The following is a 15,118-nucleotide window of genomic DNA, read 5'->3' as shown; positions in this document are numbered from 1 at the left end:
TTTACATAAATGGTACTGTGTTATAGATCCCATTTCACCTCTTTTTTTTTTTTTTTTTTTGAGACAGAGTCTCACTGTAGAGTGCAGTGGTGCAATCTCAGTTCACTGAACCTCCCAAGTTCAAGCGATTCTTCTGCCTCAGCCTCCTGAGTAGCTGAGGTAATAGACGCCCGCCACCACACCTGGCTAATTTTTTTTTTTTTTTTTTGAGACGGAGTCTCACTGTGTCTCCCAGGCTGGAGTGCAGTGGCGTGATCTCGGCTCACTGCAAGCTCCGCCTCCCGGGTTCACGCCATTCTCCCGCCTCAGCCTCCCAAGTAGCTGAGACTACAGGCGCCCGCCACCACGCCCGGCTAGTTTTTTTTTTTTTTAGTAGAGACGGGGTTTCACCATGTTAGCCAGGATAGTCTCGATCTCCTGACCTCGTGATCCACCCGCCTCAGCCTCCCAAAGTGCTGGGATTACAGGCTTGAGCCACCGCGCCCGGCCCCCACCTGGCTAATTTTTGTATTTTTGGTAGAGACGGGGTTTCACCATGTTGGCCAGGCTGGTCTCGGACTTCTGACTTCAACTGATCCACCCGCCTCAGCCTCCTCCCAAAGTGTTGGAATTACAGGTGTGAGCCACTATGCCCCGCCACTTTTTATTTATTTATTTCAACGAAGCTCTATGCTTTAAAATCCATCCATGTTGCTCCACCTCACCTGCTGATCGAACCTGTGCCTGCTTTCCATGGGGGCAGCACCCACCACATTGTGCTTGTCCCCTCTCTGTGTGCAAAGGGCTCTCCAGCCTTCAGGACTGGCCACTTCTGTAGCCTCTCCTTCAGTCCTTCCCTGCATCTAGTCTGGGCTCTAGAAGTGCTGACTTCCCAGTACCTCCTAGAATGGGCACCAGTATGTCATGCCTCTGTGCCTGTGTTCTTCAAGGGCCAATGGAATATCCCGGATCATCTGGTTCCAATCTCCTCATTTCACAGAACCACCCTACATTTTACAGAGGAGGAGAATAAGCTTAGAAACAATGACTTGCGGCCGGGCGCGGTGGCTCAAGCCTGTAATCCCAGCACTTTGGGAGGCCGAGACGGGCGGATCACAAGGTCAGGAGATCGAGATCATCCTGGCTAACACGGTGAAACCCCATCTCTACTAAAAAAATACAAAAAACTAGCTGGGCGAGGTGGCGGGCGTCTGTAGTCCCAGCTGCTCGGGAGGCTGAGGCAGGAGAATGGCGTAAATCCGGGAGGCGGAGCTTAAAGTGAGCTGAGATCCGGCCACTGCACTCCAGCCTGGGCGACAGAGCGAGACTCCGTCTCAAAAAAAAAAAAAAAAAAAAAAAAAAAAAAAAGAAACAATGACTTGCTCAAGGTCGTACAACCAGAACCCCACTCCTTATCTCTGGCCAGCCTCTTCTCCCTCTTCTCTTTATTCCTCCTCTGCTGCTCACTGGCCGAAGTCCCCTTTCCCTCTTTGCCCTGCTCCCGTCATTAGCTCCAAGACGGCAGGGTAGCAGAACACAGATACCGTCTGTGCTGTGTGGCACACGTGCTGTGCTTTACCCCACACAGGCTCCCTGTTCTGGAACCTGTGGTTTGCTGTGAAATTACAGTCCTACTGCAGCCGTGATGCCTCTGTGATTGCATTTTCTCTGTCCCCACACCTGTCACAGATGAGTTTTGGACCTACCGTTCTGAGACATGCCGATGCAAGAGGCTGCCCGGAAGCACTTGGTACTGATCGTCCTCCCCTCAGCTCCGTGCTCACCACTGCTCACACTTTCTCCTTTAACCCTGCTCCCCTCCACCTCCCCACTTCATTCATTCATTCATTTGTTCATTCCTCACTCAACAACTATTTATTAATCATCTCTTCTATCTCCTAGATGACAGGAACTATGCAGCTAACCTAGAGATGACACAGAGATGAATGAGATGTGGCTGCTGTTATCAAGGAGCTCATGATTCAATGGGGAACTAACATTTAGACACATGGGCAGTTAGGGACATGCAAGAATCTTTGTAGTGCAACAAGAGAGAAGTTACAAGGCAGCACGGAAGTCAAGGCCGGTGAGCCTAGATGGCCTGGTGAGAGGAGCCTGGGCTAGAAGGTAGATGACCTAGGTGTGAACCCCCAGGCTCATCATCGCAATGGGACCTTGGGCCGGCTGTTTGAGCTCTCTGAGCCTTAGCTTCCTCCTCTGTGATATGAGGATGAGACTCTCACAGGCTGTTGGTTGGAGTGACTGAGGGAGTGTGAGTAAAGCTCTCAGCATTGTGCCAGCACATGGTAGGTGATCAGGAAACAAACGACTCTGAAAGCCCAAGTCCTGTAGGAATTTAAGGGAGTGGAGAATTCTCTCTGCCTCATCTCCCTGCTCCCTGGACCACCTACACTTTCTTCTCTGACCCTACTCTCTCTTTCCTGATAAGGAATTACTCTCACTTCCACCACCCAATGTATGGAAACTGCTATACTTTCAATGACAAGAACAACTCTAACCTCTGGATGTCTTCCATGCCTGGAGTCAACAACGGTGAGCAACTCCCCGCTTGCTCCATGGAGCCCTCTGCCTCAGCCACTCCCGTGTACTTACCTTGAGCTCACCTCCTAGAACTGCTGGGAGGGGTCCCCTGTGCTCTCTCTCCCCAACAGGTGCCACATAGTCCGTTCCAGGCATGAGAGGAATCCTGTCCCAGGTCTTCCTCCTGCCTCCAGATTCCAGCCCATGGGTTGCCAGGTCCCTTTGCGGGTCTTCCTGAACTTGCTCCTCTTGCAGTGTTGGAGACTGGGCAAGGAAAGGAGAGTGGATTTCCATCTTCTAACTCTTCTCCAGGATTCCCGCCTCTGCCAACTCTGCTCTCTCTGCACCCCTAGGTCTGTCCCTGATGCTGCGCACAGAGCAGAATGACTTCATTCCCCTGCTGTCCACAGTGACTGGGGCCCGGGTAATGGTGCACGGGCAGGATGAACCTGCCTTTATGGATGATGGTGGCTTTAACTTGCGGCCTGGCGTGGAGACCTCCATCAGCATGAGGAAGGCAAGGATGCTGACTGGGAGGCCTGGAAGGAGAGCCTCAGATTGCAGAGGGGCAGGGGGAAGGCATGGGAGGCTGCGGAGGGAGAGTGTGTGGGGTGGGCCTTGAGCATGTGGAGGTCTTCAGGAGCAGGAACGAGGGGCAGAGGGGCTGGCACTGGGAAGTAAGGCCCTGCAGGGTGGACCTTGGGGGACAAGTGCTGAGAAGGCATTCAGGGCATGCTTAGGATTTCTGGGGATGCTCTGGGCCCAGTGGCCTTGAAATGAGCAGTGGGTGGGCATGAGGTGGCTAGAGGCATGTATTGAGAGGGTGAGGCTGGTAGGAGGGGCTGGCCGGTGTGAGATACAACCTGGAACTGAGGGAAGGGAGAGAACCCGGAGGCACTTGCTCTGTCCTCTGATCTCTTGGTGTATGTGGGTTCATAGGAAGCCCTGGACAGACTTGGGGGCGACTATGGCGACTGCACCAAGAATGGCAGTGATGTCCCTGTCAAGAACCTTTACCCTTCAAAGTACACGCAGCAGGTGAGGCCCAACCTGCTTCTGTGGCAGCCACTCCCAGGCCTGCCCTGGCTGGTCCTGCAAAGCTGGAGGGATTGTGTGTGTGTGAGAGAGAGGGAAACTGGGGGGTGGTGAAAAGAGGATGGAGGCTCTGTGCAGAGAACTGCTGAGTTCAGTCCCGAACCCCCTCTCCTCTCCACCCTCCTCCCTTCCAGGTGTGTATTCACTCCTGCTTCCAGGAGAACATGATCAAGGAGTGTGGCTGTGCCTACATCTTCTATCCGCGGCCGCAGAACATGGAGTACTGTGACTACAGGAAGCACAGTTCCTGGGGTGAGACTCCAGGAGTCCCTGCCCTGCCCTACTGACCCCAGTACTCACTGAGGCGCTTCTTCCTGTCAGTCCCCTGTTTGTGGGGATGACTTCTGGCTGGGATGACATCCCACCTGCTGGGATGAGTCCTCCCTTGCTCTTGTTTTTCAGCCTTTAGTCTCTGCCTCTGTCAGTTTCCCTCACCCTCAGTCTCTCCTCTCTTTTTTTTTTTTTTTTTGGAGACGGAGTCTCGCTCTGTCACCCAGGCTGGAGTGCAGTGGTGCAATCTCAGCTCACTGTAAGCTCCGCCTCCCGGGTTCACGCCATTCTTCTGCCTCAGCCTCCCAAGTAGCTGGGACTACAGGCGCCGCCACCTCACCTGGCTAATTTTTTTGTATTTTTAGTAGAGACTGGGTTTCACTGTGTTAGCCAGGATGGTCTCGATCGCCTGACCTCATGATCCGCCCGCCTCGGCCTCCCTCTCTCTTCTGTTTCTTTCCTCCCTCTCAGTGTTGCAGTCTCTCTGTTTTGGCCTTTGTGTGTTTGTCAAGGAACTGTCCCATTTAAAACAACCTGCAGCAGAAGGAAGAAGAGCACCCGAGAAAACCTCCAGCCGTTCCTCACTGGCTGCTGAGGTTTCCGTGCACACTCTGCCCACAGCTTCCCTGCTCAGTGCCCAGGGTGCGAGAAAACCTCCAGCCGTTCCTCACTGGCTGCTGAGGTTTCCGTGCACGCTCTGCCCGCAGCTTCCCTGCTCAGTGCCCAGGGTGCTTAGCTGGGCAGGCTCCGGAGGGGCTGGGTGGGGTACACAACACTTCCCTGGGGCGCAGGAAGAAAATATTAGAAGTTACATGGGTCTGTCTCGTTCCTTCACATTTTCCATCTTATGTGCTTTAGAATGGACGTACTGTATCCATTCAACAGTAGAGGTATGTAATTTATAAATCAAATATGTATATTGGACCTGCTTATTTAAGATTTTTTTTTTTTTAACCTGAACAAGGGCACAATCAATAAAGTTTGAAGCACCTTGGAATCTCCTCCTTATCCTGGTGTAGGAGTAGACAAATCTCTTTCCTTTGGACTACAGCTGAGTTGTTTGGTAGGGAAGTTGTGTGCCAGGAAGCTGAGAGAGAAAGAAAATCACAAAAATAAAATATGGAAGCTGCAAGGGTTTGCATTCCTGGAGTGCATGCTCTTCCCCAGCACAACCAGCCTGTTCCCCCTGCAGTTCCTCCTCCCAGGGCTCTCCCCTGAGCCCAGCTGTCCCACAGGGTGGGCCGAGGGCCATCCCGGGAGGTGACATGGTAGCGGACACTGGAGACACGGAGGCCTCAAAGGCAGCGGATTGTCTCACCCCAGAGTTCAGCGTCCATCCCCACCTTGTTCCTGTCTGTGGTGACTTTTCCACTTCTGTCCTTCCCTGGGCTGGCTCCGCAGTTCTCTTCTGCCTGGACTTTCCAGTCGTGGCCTCCTGGTTCCTGTCTCTCTGACCTTAGAGGAGTGTAGCACATCAGAACTGGGGGAAACCCAAAGGCCATCTGGCCTCACCTCCTTTCTCAGATGAGCAAATTGAGGTCCAGGGGGAGGATGTGACATGTCCCAGGGTATACAGGACCGGGACAGAGGGGATGCCACCCGGGATTTCTCCCTCCCCTCAAATAATTATTTCTACGTTGTGGGTTTGCACATCTGTGAGTGAAAAATAACAATATTGATTGCTGAGAAGTTGTGAGGATGAGAGAGGAAGTAAGGCTAAAAACACAGTCTGCTGCATTTCCTAGGGCTTACTTCCCCGGAGAAGAGGACCAGCTGCTTCCCCTTCTTCCAAAGATCTCCAACCCTGGTAGGGATTTGGGTCAGAAATGAAGAAGGACTTCGGACTGAGGAACTAAAAGTAGCAATAATGACAAAATAACCTTACTTAGAATTTGGGAAATAGGGGAGGAGGGGAATCTTCAGTTCCATTATTCTTTTTTTTTTTTGGTAATAGCTTTATTGACATAATTTATATCCCATAGGATTCACTCATTTAAAGCGTACAGCTTCATTTTAGTCAAATTTTAGTTTTTAGTTTTAGGTTTTCAGTATAGTCCCAGAGTTGTGCAATCATCACCACCATCAATTTTGGAATATTTTTAGTGTTCCCAAAAGAAACCTTGTACTCACTCAGGCCGGGCATGGTGGTTCATGCCTGTAATCCCAGCATTTTGAGAGGCCAAGGTGGGCAGATCACTTGAGCCCAGGAGTTCGACACCAACCTTGGCAACATGGTGAAACCCTGTCTTTTTTTTTTTTTTTTGAGACGGAGTCTCGCTTTGTCGCCCAGGCTGAGTGCACTGGCCGGATCTCAGCTCACTGCAAGCTCCGCCTCCCGGGTTTACGCCATTCTCCTGCCTCAGCCTCCCGAGTAGCTGGGACTACAGGCGCCCGCCACCTCGCCCGGCTAAGTTTTTGTATTTTTTTTAGTAGAGACGGGGTTTCACCGTGTCAGCCAGGATGGTCTCGATCTCCTGACCTCGTGATCCCGCCCGTCTCGGCCTCCCAAAGTGCTGGGATTACAGGCTTGAGCCACCGCGCCCGGCCTAACCCTGTCTTTACAAAAATTAGCTGGGCATGGTGGTGCACACCTATAGTCCCAGCCACTTGGGAGGCTGAGGTGGGAGAATCACCTGAGCCCAGGAGGTCGAGGCTGTAGTGAGCCATGATCAGGCCACTGCACTCCAGCCTGGGCGATGGAGTGAGACCCTGTCTCAAAAAAATAAATAGATAAACCTTGTACTCATTAGCAAATCCCAAGCTTCCCTCCCCTCTTCCACCACTGCCAGCCCTTGGGCAACCACGATTCTTTCTTTCTCTATGGATTTGCCTATTCTGAATCTTTTTTTTTTTTTTTCAGAGACAGAATCTCCCTCTGTCGCCCAGACTGGAGTGCAGTGGCGCAGTCTCGGCTCACTGCAACCTCCACCTCTCAGGTTCAAGCAATTCTCCTGTCTCAGCCTCCCAAGTACCTGGGACTACAGGCGCATGCCACCACGCCCGGCTAATTTTTATATTTTTTAGTAGAGAGGGGGTTTCACCATATTGATCAGGCTGGTCTTGAATTCCTGACCTCAGGTGATCCACCTGCCTCGGCCTCCCAAAGTGCTGGAATTACAGGTGTGAGCCACCGCGCCCGGCCATTCTGAATCTTTCATACAGACGGAATCTTAGAGTGTGTGACCTTCGTGTCTGCCTTATTTCACTTAGCATAATATTTTCAAGTTTCATCCATATTGTAGCAATAGCAGTGCCTCATTCCTTTATATGGCTGAATAACAACACTCCCTTGTATGGATAGACCACACTTTGTTTACCCATTTATCAGTTAGTGGACATTTGTGGTGTTGCCACTTTTTGGTTACTGTGAATAATGCTGCTGTGAGCATTTGTGTACAAGTTTTTGTGTGGACACATGTTTTCCATTTTTTTGCGTATATACCTAGGAGCGGAATTGCTGGGTCATACGGTAATCTATGTTTAACCTTTTCTGAGGAGCTGCCAGGCTGTTTTCCAAAGTGACATCACCATTGTACATCCCTAGCAGCAGTATATGAGGTTTTCAGTTTCTCTATATCCTGCCAGTTCTTGTTATTATCTTTTTAAATTTAAATTTAATTTAATTTAATTTTTGAGAAGACTCTCACTCTGTTGCTCAGGCTGGAGTGCGGTGGCACGATCTTGGCTCACTACAACCTCCACCTCCTGGGTTCAAATAATTCTCCTGCCTCAGCCTCCCAAGTAGCTGGGATTACAGGTGTGCACCACCACACCTGGCTAATTTTTGTATTTTCAGTAGAGACTGGATTTCACCATGTTGCCCAAGCTGGTCTCGAATTCCTGACCTCAAGTGATCCACCTGCCTCAGCCTCCCATAGTGTTGGTATTACAGGCACGAGCCACCGCACCTGGCGTATTGTCTTTTTTTAAATAATAGACATCTTAATGGGCATGAAGTGTTATCTTATTGTGGCATAGTTCCCTTATTCTTATACAATTATTGTTCCCATTTTTTTTTTTTTTTTTTTTTTTTTTTTTTTTTTGAGACGGAGTCTCGCTGTGTCTCCCAGGCTGGAGTGCAGTGGCGTGATCTCGGCTCACTGCAAGCTCCGCCTCCCGGGTTCACGCCATTCTCCCGCCTCAGCCTCCCGAGTAGCTGAGACTACAGGCGCCCGCCACCACGCCCGGCTAGTTTTTTTTGTATTTTTAGTAGAGACGGGGTTTCACCGTGTTAGCCAGGATAGTCTCGATCTCCTGACCTCGTGATCCACCCGCCTCGGCCTCCCAAAGTGCTGGGATTACAGGCTTGAGCCACCGCGCCCGGCCTGTTCCCATTTTTCTTTATGGCGTTTAAGTTTTTGTCCATAGTGTGTATTTCCTTACACTGGTGTATCCTGTTTTGTTTTGTTTTTCCCCTGACTTAGCTTATTTTCTTTCTTTATTAATTTATTTTTTAGGCCGGGTGCGGTGGCTCGCGCCTGTAATACCAGCACTTTGGGAGGCCAAGGCGGGCGGATCATGAGGTCTTGAGATCGAGACCATCCTGGCTAACACAGAGAAACCCTGTCTCTACTAAAAATACAAAAAATTAGCCGGGCATAGTGGTGGGCGCCTGTAGTCCCAGCTACTTGGGAGGCTGAGGCAGGAGAATAGCGTGAACCCGGGAGGCGGAACTTGCAGTGAGCCGCGATCATGCCACTGTACTCTAGCCTGGGCAACAGAGTGAGACTCTGTCTAAAAAAAAGAAAAAAAATTAATTTATTTAAAAATTTTTTTTTAGAGACAAGGTCTCACTCTGTTGCCAGGGTTGGAGTACAAAGGCACATTCATAGCTCACTTGCAACCTTGAACTCCTGGCCTCAAACGACCCTCCCACCTCAGCCTCCCAAAGAGCTGAGCCACTGTCCCTGGCCTAACTTAATTTCTTTTTTTTTTGAGATGGAGTCTTGCTGTGTCGCCCGGGCTGGAGTGCAGTGGCCAGATCTCAGCTCACTGCAAGCTCCGCCTCCTGGGTTTACGCCATTCTCCTGCCTCAGCCTCCCGAGTAGCTGGGACTACAGGCGCCCGCCACCTCGCCCGGCTAGTTTTTTGTATTTTTAGTAGAGACGGGGTTTCACTGTGTTAGCCAGGATGGTCTCGATCTCCTGACATCGTGATCCGCCCGTCTTGGCCTCCCAAAGTGCTGGGATTACAGGCTTGAGCCACCGCGCCCGGCAACTTAATTTCTTAAACATTTGGTACTTCTTGGTACTGCCACTCATAGGACATCATTATAATGCTAAATAATGCTCTCGTAAAGTGGGTACCCAGGGATCTTGGGAGACCTCTTGGGTGTGGGGTAGAGAAAGTTGAGGTGCCCTAGGAGAACAGGCATCTCTCTGTACCCACAGGCTACTGCTACTATAAGCTCCAGGCTGACTTCTCCTCAGACCACCTGGGCTGTTTCACCAAGTGCCGGAAGCCATGCAGGTTAGTGTCCCTTGCCTGGGTGCAGGTTGGGTAGAATACAGGTTACCCAGCCAAGCCTTCGAGTGGGAGAGCTCTGCCCCAACACTGAACACCTTTCTCCATCCCCAGTGTGACCAGCTACCAGCTCTCGGCTGGTTACTCACGATGGCCCTCGGTGACATCCCAGGTAGAGTGTGGGGAAGCGACGGGTGGGGGATGTGTATGCCCGTGTAATGCTGTGGCCTTCTCTGGGTATTTTGTGTATGGGTGTGTTTGACACAACCTATCCCTGTAAGCCTGAAGCGTATGGACCTTGATGACAGCCCCATTCTTTCCTAGGAATGGGTCTTCGAGATGCTATCGCGACAGAACAACTACACCATCAACAACAAGAGGTGAGTCCCGCCCTGGTCCCAGCCACAAGAAAGGAATCTTTGGGAGGGAAAATAGACCTAGGAAGAGGGATCGATATGGTTGATTAGAGGAAGGTCCAGGAAGTTCATCCTCTACCATTTCTTCCCACCCTCTGCCCCACACCTAAGAAATGGAGTGGCCAAAGTCAACATCTTCTTCAAGGAGCTGAACTACAAAACCAATTCTGAGTCTCCCTCTGTCACGGTAGGTCGTGCCTGGATGGAGCCTGTGATGCTCTGAGGGTCTTACTTAGCAGGGCAGCTGTCAGGGGAAACCAAAAGGTTGTCTGTGGGCCAGAAGGCTCTGGGTCTTAAAGGCGGGGGACCAAAGAAGAGGGTCAAGGGAGAGGTCAGGAGGGTTGGAAGAAGGAGCTCGGCCGGGGCATAAGGTCTCTGAGGGTGGTGGGAGGGATAGGCATGCTAGATGCTGAGGTGAAGGCGCTTGAGCCATGCCCCCATTTCAGCTGCCCCTGACTGTGGGCCAGTTGCCAGTTTTCTCTGGGTGACGCTGGCCAGGAGCAGAGACAAGGAGCCCAGGGGGCTGCTGAGAGGCCCACAGGACTCAGGGGTCCTCAGGGATGAAGAGAGACAGCTTGGTGAGGAGGAATGGGGGCTCCTCTGCCAGAGTCCATCCAGAACCCTCTGTCCCATCGTCAATGTACCTCTTCTCTCACAGATGGTCACCCTCCTGTCCAACCTGGGCAGCCAGTGGAGCCTGTGGTTCGGCTCCTCAGTGCTGTCTGTGGTGGAGATGGCTGAGCTCATCTTTGACCTGCTGGTCATCACATTCCTCCTGCTGCTCCGAAGGTTCCGAAGCCGATACTGGTCTCCAGGCCGAGGGGACAGGGGTGCTCAGGAGGTGGCCTCCACCCAGGCATCCTCCCCGCCTTCCCACTTCTGCCCCCACCCCACATCTCTGTACTTGTCCCAGCTAGGCCCTGCTCCCTCCCCAGCCTTGACAGCCCCTCCCCCTGCCTATGCCACCCTGGGCCCCTGCCCATCTCCAGGGGGCTCCGCAGGGGCCAGCTCCACTGCCTATCCTCTGGGGGGGCCCTGAGAGAGGAGAGGTTCCTTGCACCAAGGCAGATGCTCCCCTGGTGGGAGGGTGCTGCCCTTGGCAAGATTGAAGGATGTGCAGGGCTTCCTCTCAGAGCCGCCCAAACTGCCTTTGATGTGTGGAGGGGAAGCAAGATGGGTAAGGGGCTCAGGAAGTTGTTCCAAGAACAGTGGCCAATGAAGTTGCCCAGAAGTGCCTTGGCTCTGGCTCTGTACCCCTTGGTACTGCCTCTGAACACTCTGGTTTCCCCACCCAACTGCAGCTAAGTCTCCTTTTCCCTTGGATCAGCCAAGCCAAACTTGGAGCTTTGACAAGGAACTTTCCTAAGAAATGGCTGATGACCAGGACAAAACACAACCAAGGGTACACACAGGCATGCACGCGTTTCCTGCCTGGCGACAGCTGAAGCCAGCCCCTGACTGACCTGGCCACACTGCTCTCCAGTAACACAGATGTCTGCTCCTCATCTTGAACTTGGGTGGGAAACCCCACCCAAAAGCCCCCTTTATTACTTAGGCAATTCCCCTTCCCTGACTCCCGAGAGCCAGGGCCAGAGCAGACCCGTATAAGTAAAGGCAGCTCCAGGGCTCCTCTAGGCTCATACCCGTGCCCTCACAGAGCCATGCTCCAGCGCTTCTGTCCTGTGTCTTTCGTCCCTCTACATGTCTGCTCAAGATATTTTCTCAGCCTGAAAGCTTCCCCAGCCATCTGCCGGAGAACTCCTATGCATCCCTCAGAACCCTGCTCAGACACCATTACTTTTGTGAAGGCTTCTGCCACATCTTGTCGTCCCAAAAATTGATCACTCCCCTTTCTCGTGGGCTCCCGTAGCACACTATAACATCTGCTGGAGTGTTGCTGTTGCACCATACTTTCTTGTACGTTTGTGTCTGCCTCCCCAACTGGACTGTGAGGGCCTTGTGGCCAGGGACTGAGTCTTGCCCGTTTATGTATGCTCCGTGTCTAGCCCATCATCCTGCTTGAAGCAAGTAGGCAGATGCTCAATAAATGTTTGTTGCATAAAGGAATGTCTGGAGAGCTGGATGGGGGTAGGGAGTGGATACAAGTCACCACCCAAGCTTCTGGGTGGTCATGGGGCTGGGGGAGGGTACACACTCCCATGGCCCTTGGTTGCACCACGAAAGTGATCGTTCTTCACAGGGTCTTTTTTTTTTTTTTTTTTTTTTTTTTTTTTTTGAGACGGAGTCTCGCTCTGCCGCCCAGGCTGGAGTGCAGTGGCCGGATCTCAGCTCACTGCAAGCTCCGCCTCCCGGGTTCACGCCATTCTCCTGCCTCAGCCTCCCGAGTAGCTGGGACTACAGGCGCCGCCACCTCGCCCGGCTAGTTTTTTGTATTTTTAAAGTAGAGACGGGGTTTCACCGTGTCAGCCAGGATGGTCTCGATCTCCTGACCTCGTGATCCGCCCGTCTCGGCCTCCCAAAGTGCTGGGATTACAGGCTTGAGCCACCGCGCCCGGCCCTTCACAGGGTCTTTGTTTTTTTTTTTTTTTTTTTTTTTTGAGACGGAGTCTCGCTGTGTCTCCCAGGCTGGAGTGCAGTGGCGCGATCTCGGCTCACTGCAAGCTCCGCCCCCTGGGTTCACGCCATTCTCCCGACTCAGCCTCCCAAGTAGCTGGGACTACAGGCGCCCGCTACCACGCCCGGCTAATTTTTTGTATTTTTTTTTTTTAGTAGAGACGGGGTTTCACCGTGTTAGCCAGGATAGTCTCGATCTCCTGACCTCGTGATCCACCCGCCTCGGCCACCCAAAGTGCTGGGATTACAGGCTTGAGCCACCGCGCCCGGCCCACAGGGTCTTAAGAGGGGCAAACGGTCTGGTGAATTCCTCCATGGTCATTGCTGAGCATCTGCTGTGTGCCTATGGGCGTTGCTGAGTGTCTGCTGTGTGCCCATGAGCATCTTCCATGTTAGGGTGGAAGGGGGAAGACATGGTGCCGTCCCTTCAGGGGACCTACCTCGCAGTGTTTGGGGAGACTTGCCCTCTCCAGTGTCTGAACCTCCTTTTCCTTATCTCCTTTAGTCACCATCATCACTAACCTCCCCACCCCCGCCGCCGCATTTGCTGAGTCCCACTTACCACCTGGAGGCAATGAACCGTCATCTGCCTGCCTCCCATCAGCTGCCTGGTGGTGGTGGAGGATGACGAGGCTCAGGCCAGTTTCTCCTGGAAATGCAAAGCCTTATGTGGTCTTATTGGTACATGATTGCAGAGAGGGGCACAAGGAATCCTCCCAGCTTTAGTAGAGGAGAGACCGAGCTCCAGGGAGGGGCTGAAGGATGTGCGAGTGGAATTCCAGCTCTCTGACCCTGGCTTCTCCCCCACTCCAGCATAACACCTGGAATCCGGAAGTGACCCTTTCTCACCATCTTTGGGGATTCTGTCCCTGCCACCTTAGTCTCATTCATCTTAATTGCAGCCTTCCTGTTCTGAGGAGCCAAAGGGGGAAGACCTCGGGGAAGGAGGAGAAGGAGCTGGTGACGGGGATAGGAAGATAGACAGGGTCATGACCTAATACGGTGTGGCGACTGCTGACTTCCCTTTCCTAGACTTGAGCTGATGAAGGGGAAATGGTGTTGCTTCAGCATTCTCCTCCGTCAGAGCCCTCAGGTGCAGACTGCCCTTGTCTGCCCGCTCAGCTTCAGCCTTGGCCCGCCTGGGCCCCAGCACCCTCTCCTCTGACTGGGGCGGGAGGACCTGCCGGACACAGCCAGATGTATTACGGATGACTGTAGTCAGCTCCCCCAGACTCCTGCTTCTCTTGCCTCCTGCTTTTTTTTTCCCGGAGCTGTCTCCTTATCTCCATTCGCTTGTCTATGGGTTACTCCTGGACCCTGGGGTTAGGAGTTGGAATCAAGCTGTCAGCGATAAAAGGGTTCAAGTTGACTCATTTTCCTTATCAGGCTTAGTAGTTGATGTGACTTGCTGAACTTCATAATTCTTACAGAACTAGCCATGAACCCAGCTCCCTTTCTATGACTCACCCTGCCACACTGTGACACGTGGAGTCTGAATGGCAGGTCTGGGGCTAGAACCCACGTCACCTGGACTTGGAGTTCAGTGACCCTTTGGGTTAAGCATGTGCCTGTGTGTGTATGTGTGTGTGTGTGTGTGTGCACGTGCACGCACCTATGTGTGTGACATGGGGGAGGAAGGTCACTGCTCTCTGTAGCTGTTTTCTTCATCCTTTGCTCTACAAACCCAAACAGCCAATTCTGCCATCCCCAGTCTGCCCCTTTCCTGTTTCTCCATCTCCTCTGACCATGATTTTTTTCTATCCCTGGAGGGATGATGGTCTCATTCTCACTCCTCCACAAAACGTGCTGGCTTTTCATATTCCTAGATCCACCCACTTCTCACCATCTTTTCTTTTTTTCTTTTTTTTTTTTTTTTTTTTTTTTTTTTTTTTTTTGAGACGGAGTCTCAGGCTGTTGCCCAGGCTGGAGTGCAGTGGCACGATCTCGGTTCACTGCAAGCTCCGCCTCCCGGGTTCCCGCCATTCTCCTGCCTCAGCCTCCTGAGTAGCTGGGACTACAGGCGCCCGCCACCGCGCCCGGCTAATTTTTTGTATTTTTAGTAGAGACGGGGTTTCACTGTGGTCTCGATCTCCTGACCTTGTGATCCGCCCGCCCGGCCTCGGCCTCCCAAAGTGCTGGGATTACAGGCTTGAGCCACCGCGCCCGGCCTCTTTTCTTTTTTTCTAAACAAAATTTTATTGAAAAATTTAATACAACATATGTCAAAGTTGTAAAGTCATTGAGTAAATAAGCATTTATCCTAAATATTGAACAATATTCTCCTTTTGTGGCAGGCTATGTGTCATGGCTTTGGCACTTTGCACAGACTATTAGAAATACCTTTTAATATTAAAAATAGGACATTGAGGCCCGGCGCGGAGGCTCATGCCTGTAATCCCAGCACTTTGGGAGGTTGAGGTGGGTGTTACCTGAAGTCAGGAGTTCAAGACTAGCCTAGCTAACATGGAGAAACCCCGTCTCTCCTAAATACAAAAAATTAGCCAGGCGTGATGGCACATGCCTATAATCCCAGCTACTTGGGAGGCTGAGCAGGAGAATTGCTTGAACCTGGGAGACGGAGGTTGTAGTGAGCCGAGATTGCGCCACTGCACTTCGGCCTGGGCAACAAGAGCGAAACTCTATCAGAAAAAAAGGCCGGGTACAGTGGCTCACACCTGTAATCCCAGCACTTTGGAAGGTGGAGGCAGGTGGATCACAAGGTCAGGAGATAGAGACCATCCTGGCTAACACAGTGAAACCCTGTCTCTACTAAAAATACA

At 52.0% G+C, this 15,118-nt stretch overlaps 1 protein-coding gene across 6 annotated transcripts in view; it reads left to right on the top strand.

The window, feature by feature from the left end:
- The window catches only part of SCNN1A (sodium channel epithelial 1 subunit alpha), a 36,782-nt gene extending 24,958 nt beyond the window's left edge, over window positions 1–11,824 (top strand). For all 6 annotated transcript variants that reach the window (XM_050747406.1, XM_050747405.1, XM_050747407.1 and 3 more), the window contains 9 exons: window positions 2,429–2,532; window positions 2,874–3,037; window positions 3,460–3,558; window positions 3,750–3,867; window positions 9,276–9,354; window positions 9,463–9,520; window positions 9,673–9,728; window positions 9,876–9,951; window positions 10,423–11,824. In XM_050747406.1, coding sequence (XP_050603363.1) covers window positions 2,429–2,532; window positions 2,874–3,037; window positions 3,460–3,558; window positions 3,750–3,867; window positions 9,276–9,354; window positions 9,463–9,520; window positions 9,673–9,728; window positions 9,876–9,951; window positions 10,423–10,803 — 1,135 coding nt within the window. In that variant the 3' untranslated portion in view covers window positions 10,804–11,824. The remainder of the gene's footprint in view (window positions 1–2,428; window positions 2,533–2,873; window positions 3,038–3,459; window positions 3,559–3,749; window positions 3,868–9,275; window positions 9,355–9,462; window positions 9,521–9,672; window positions 9,729–9,875; window positions 9,952–10,422) is intronic.
- Window positions 11,825–15,118: the final 3,294 nt, after the last annotated feature.

The sequence above is a fragment of the Macaca thibetana genome, chromosome 11, assembly GCF_024542745.1.
Source record: "Macaca thibetana thibetana isolate TM-01 chromosome 11, ASM2454274v1, whole genome shotgun sequence".
Taxonomy (NCBI): Eukaryota; Metazoa; Chordata; class Mammalia; order Primates; family Cercopithecidae; genus Macaca; species Macaca thibetana.
The sequence above is the reverse complement of the archived record's forward strand: the minus strand, read 5'-3'. Positions and strand labels throughout refer to the sequence as shown.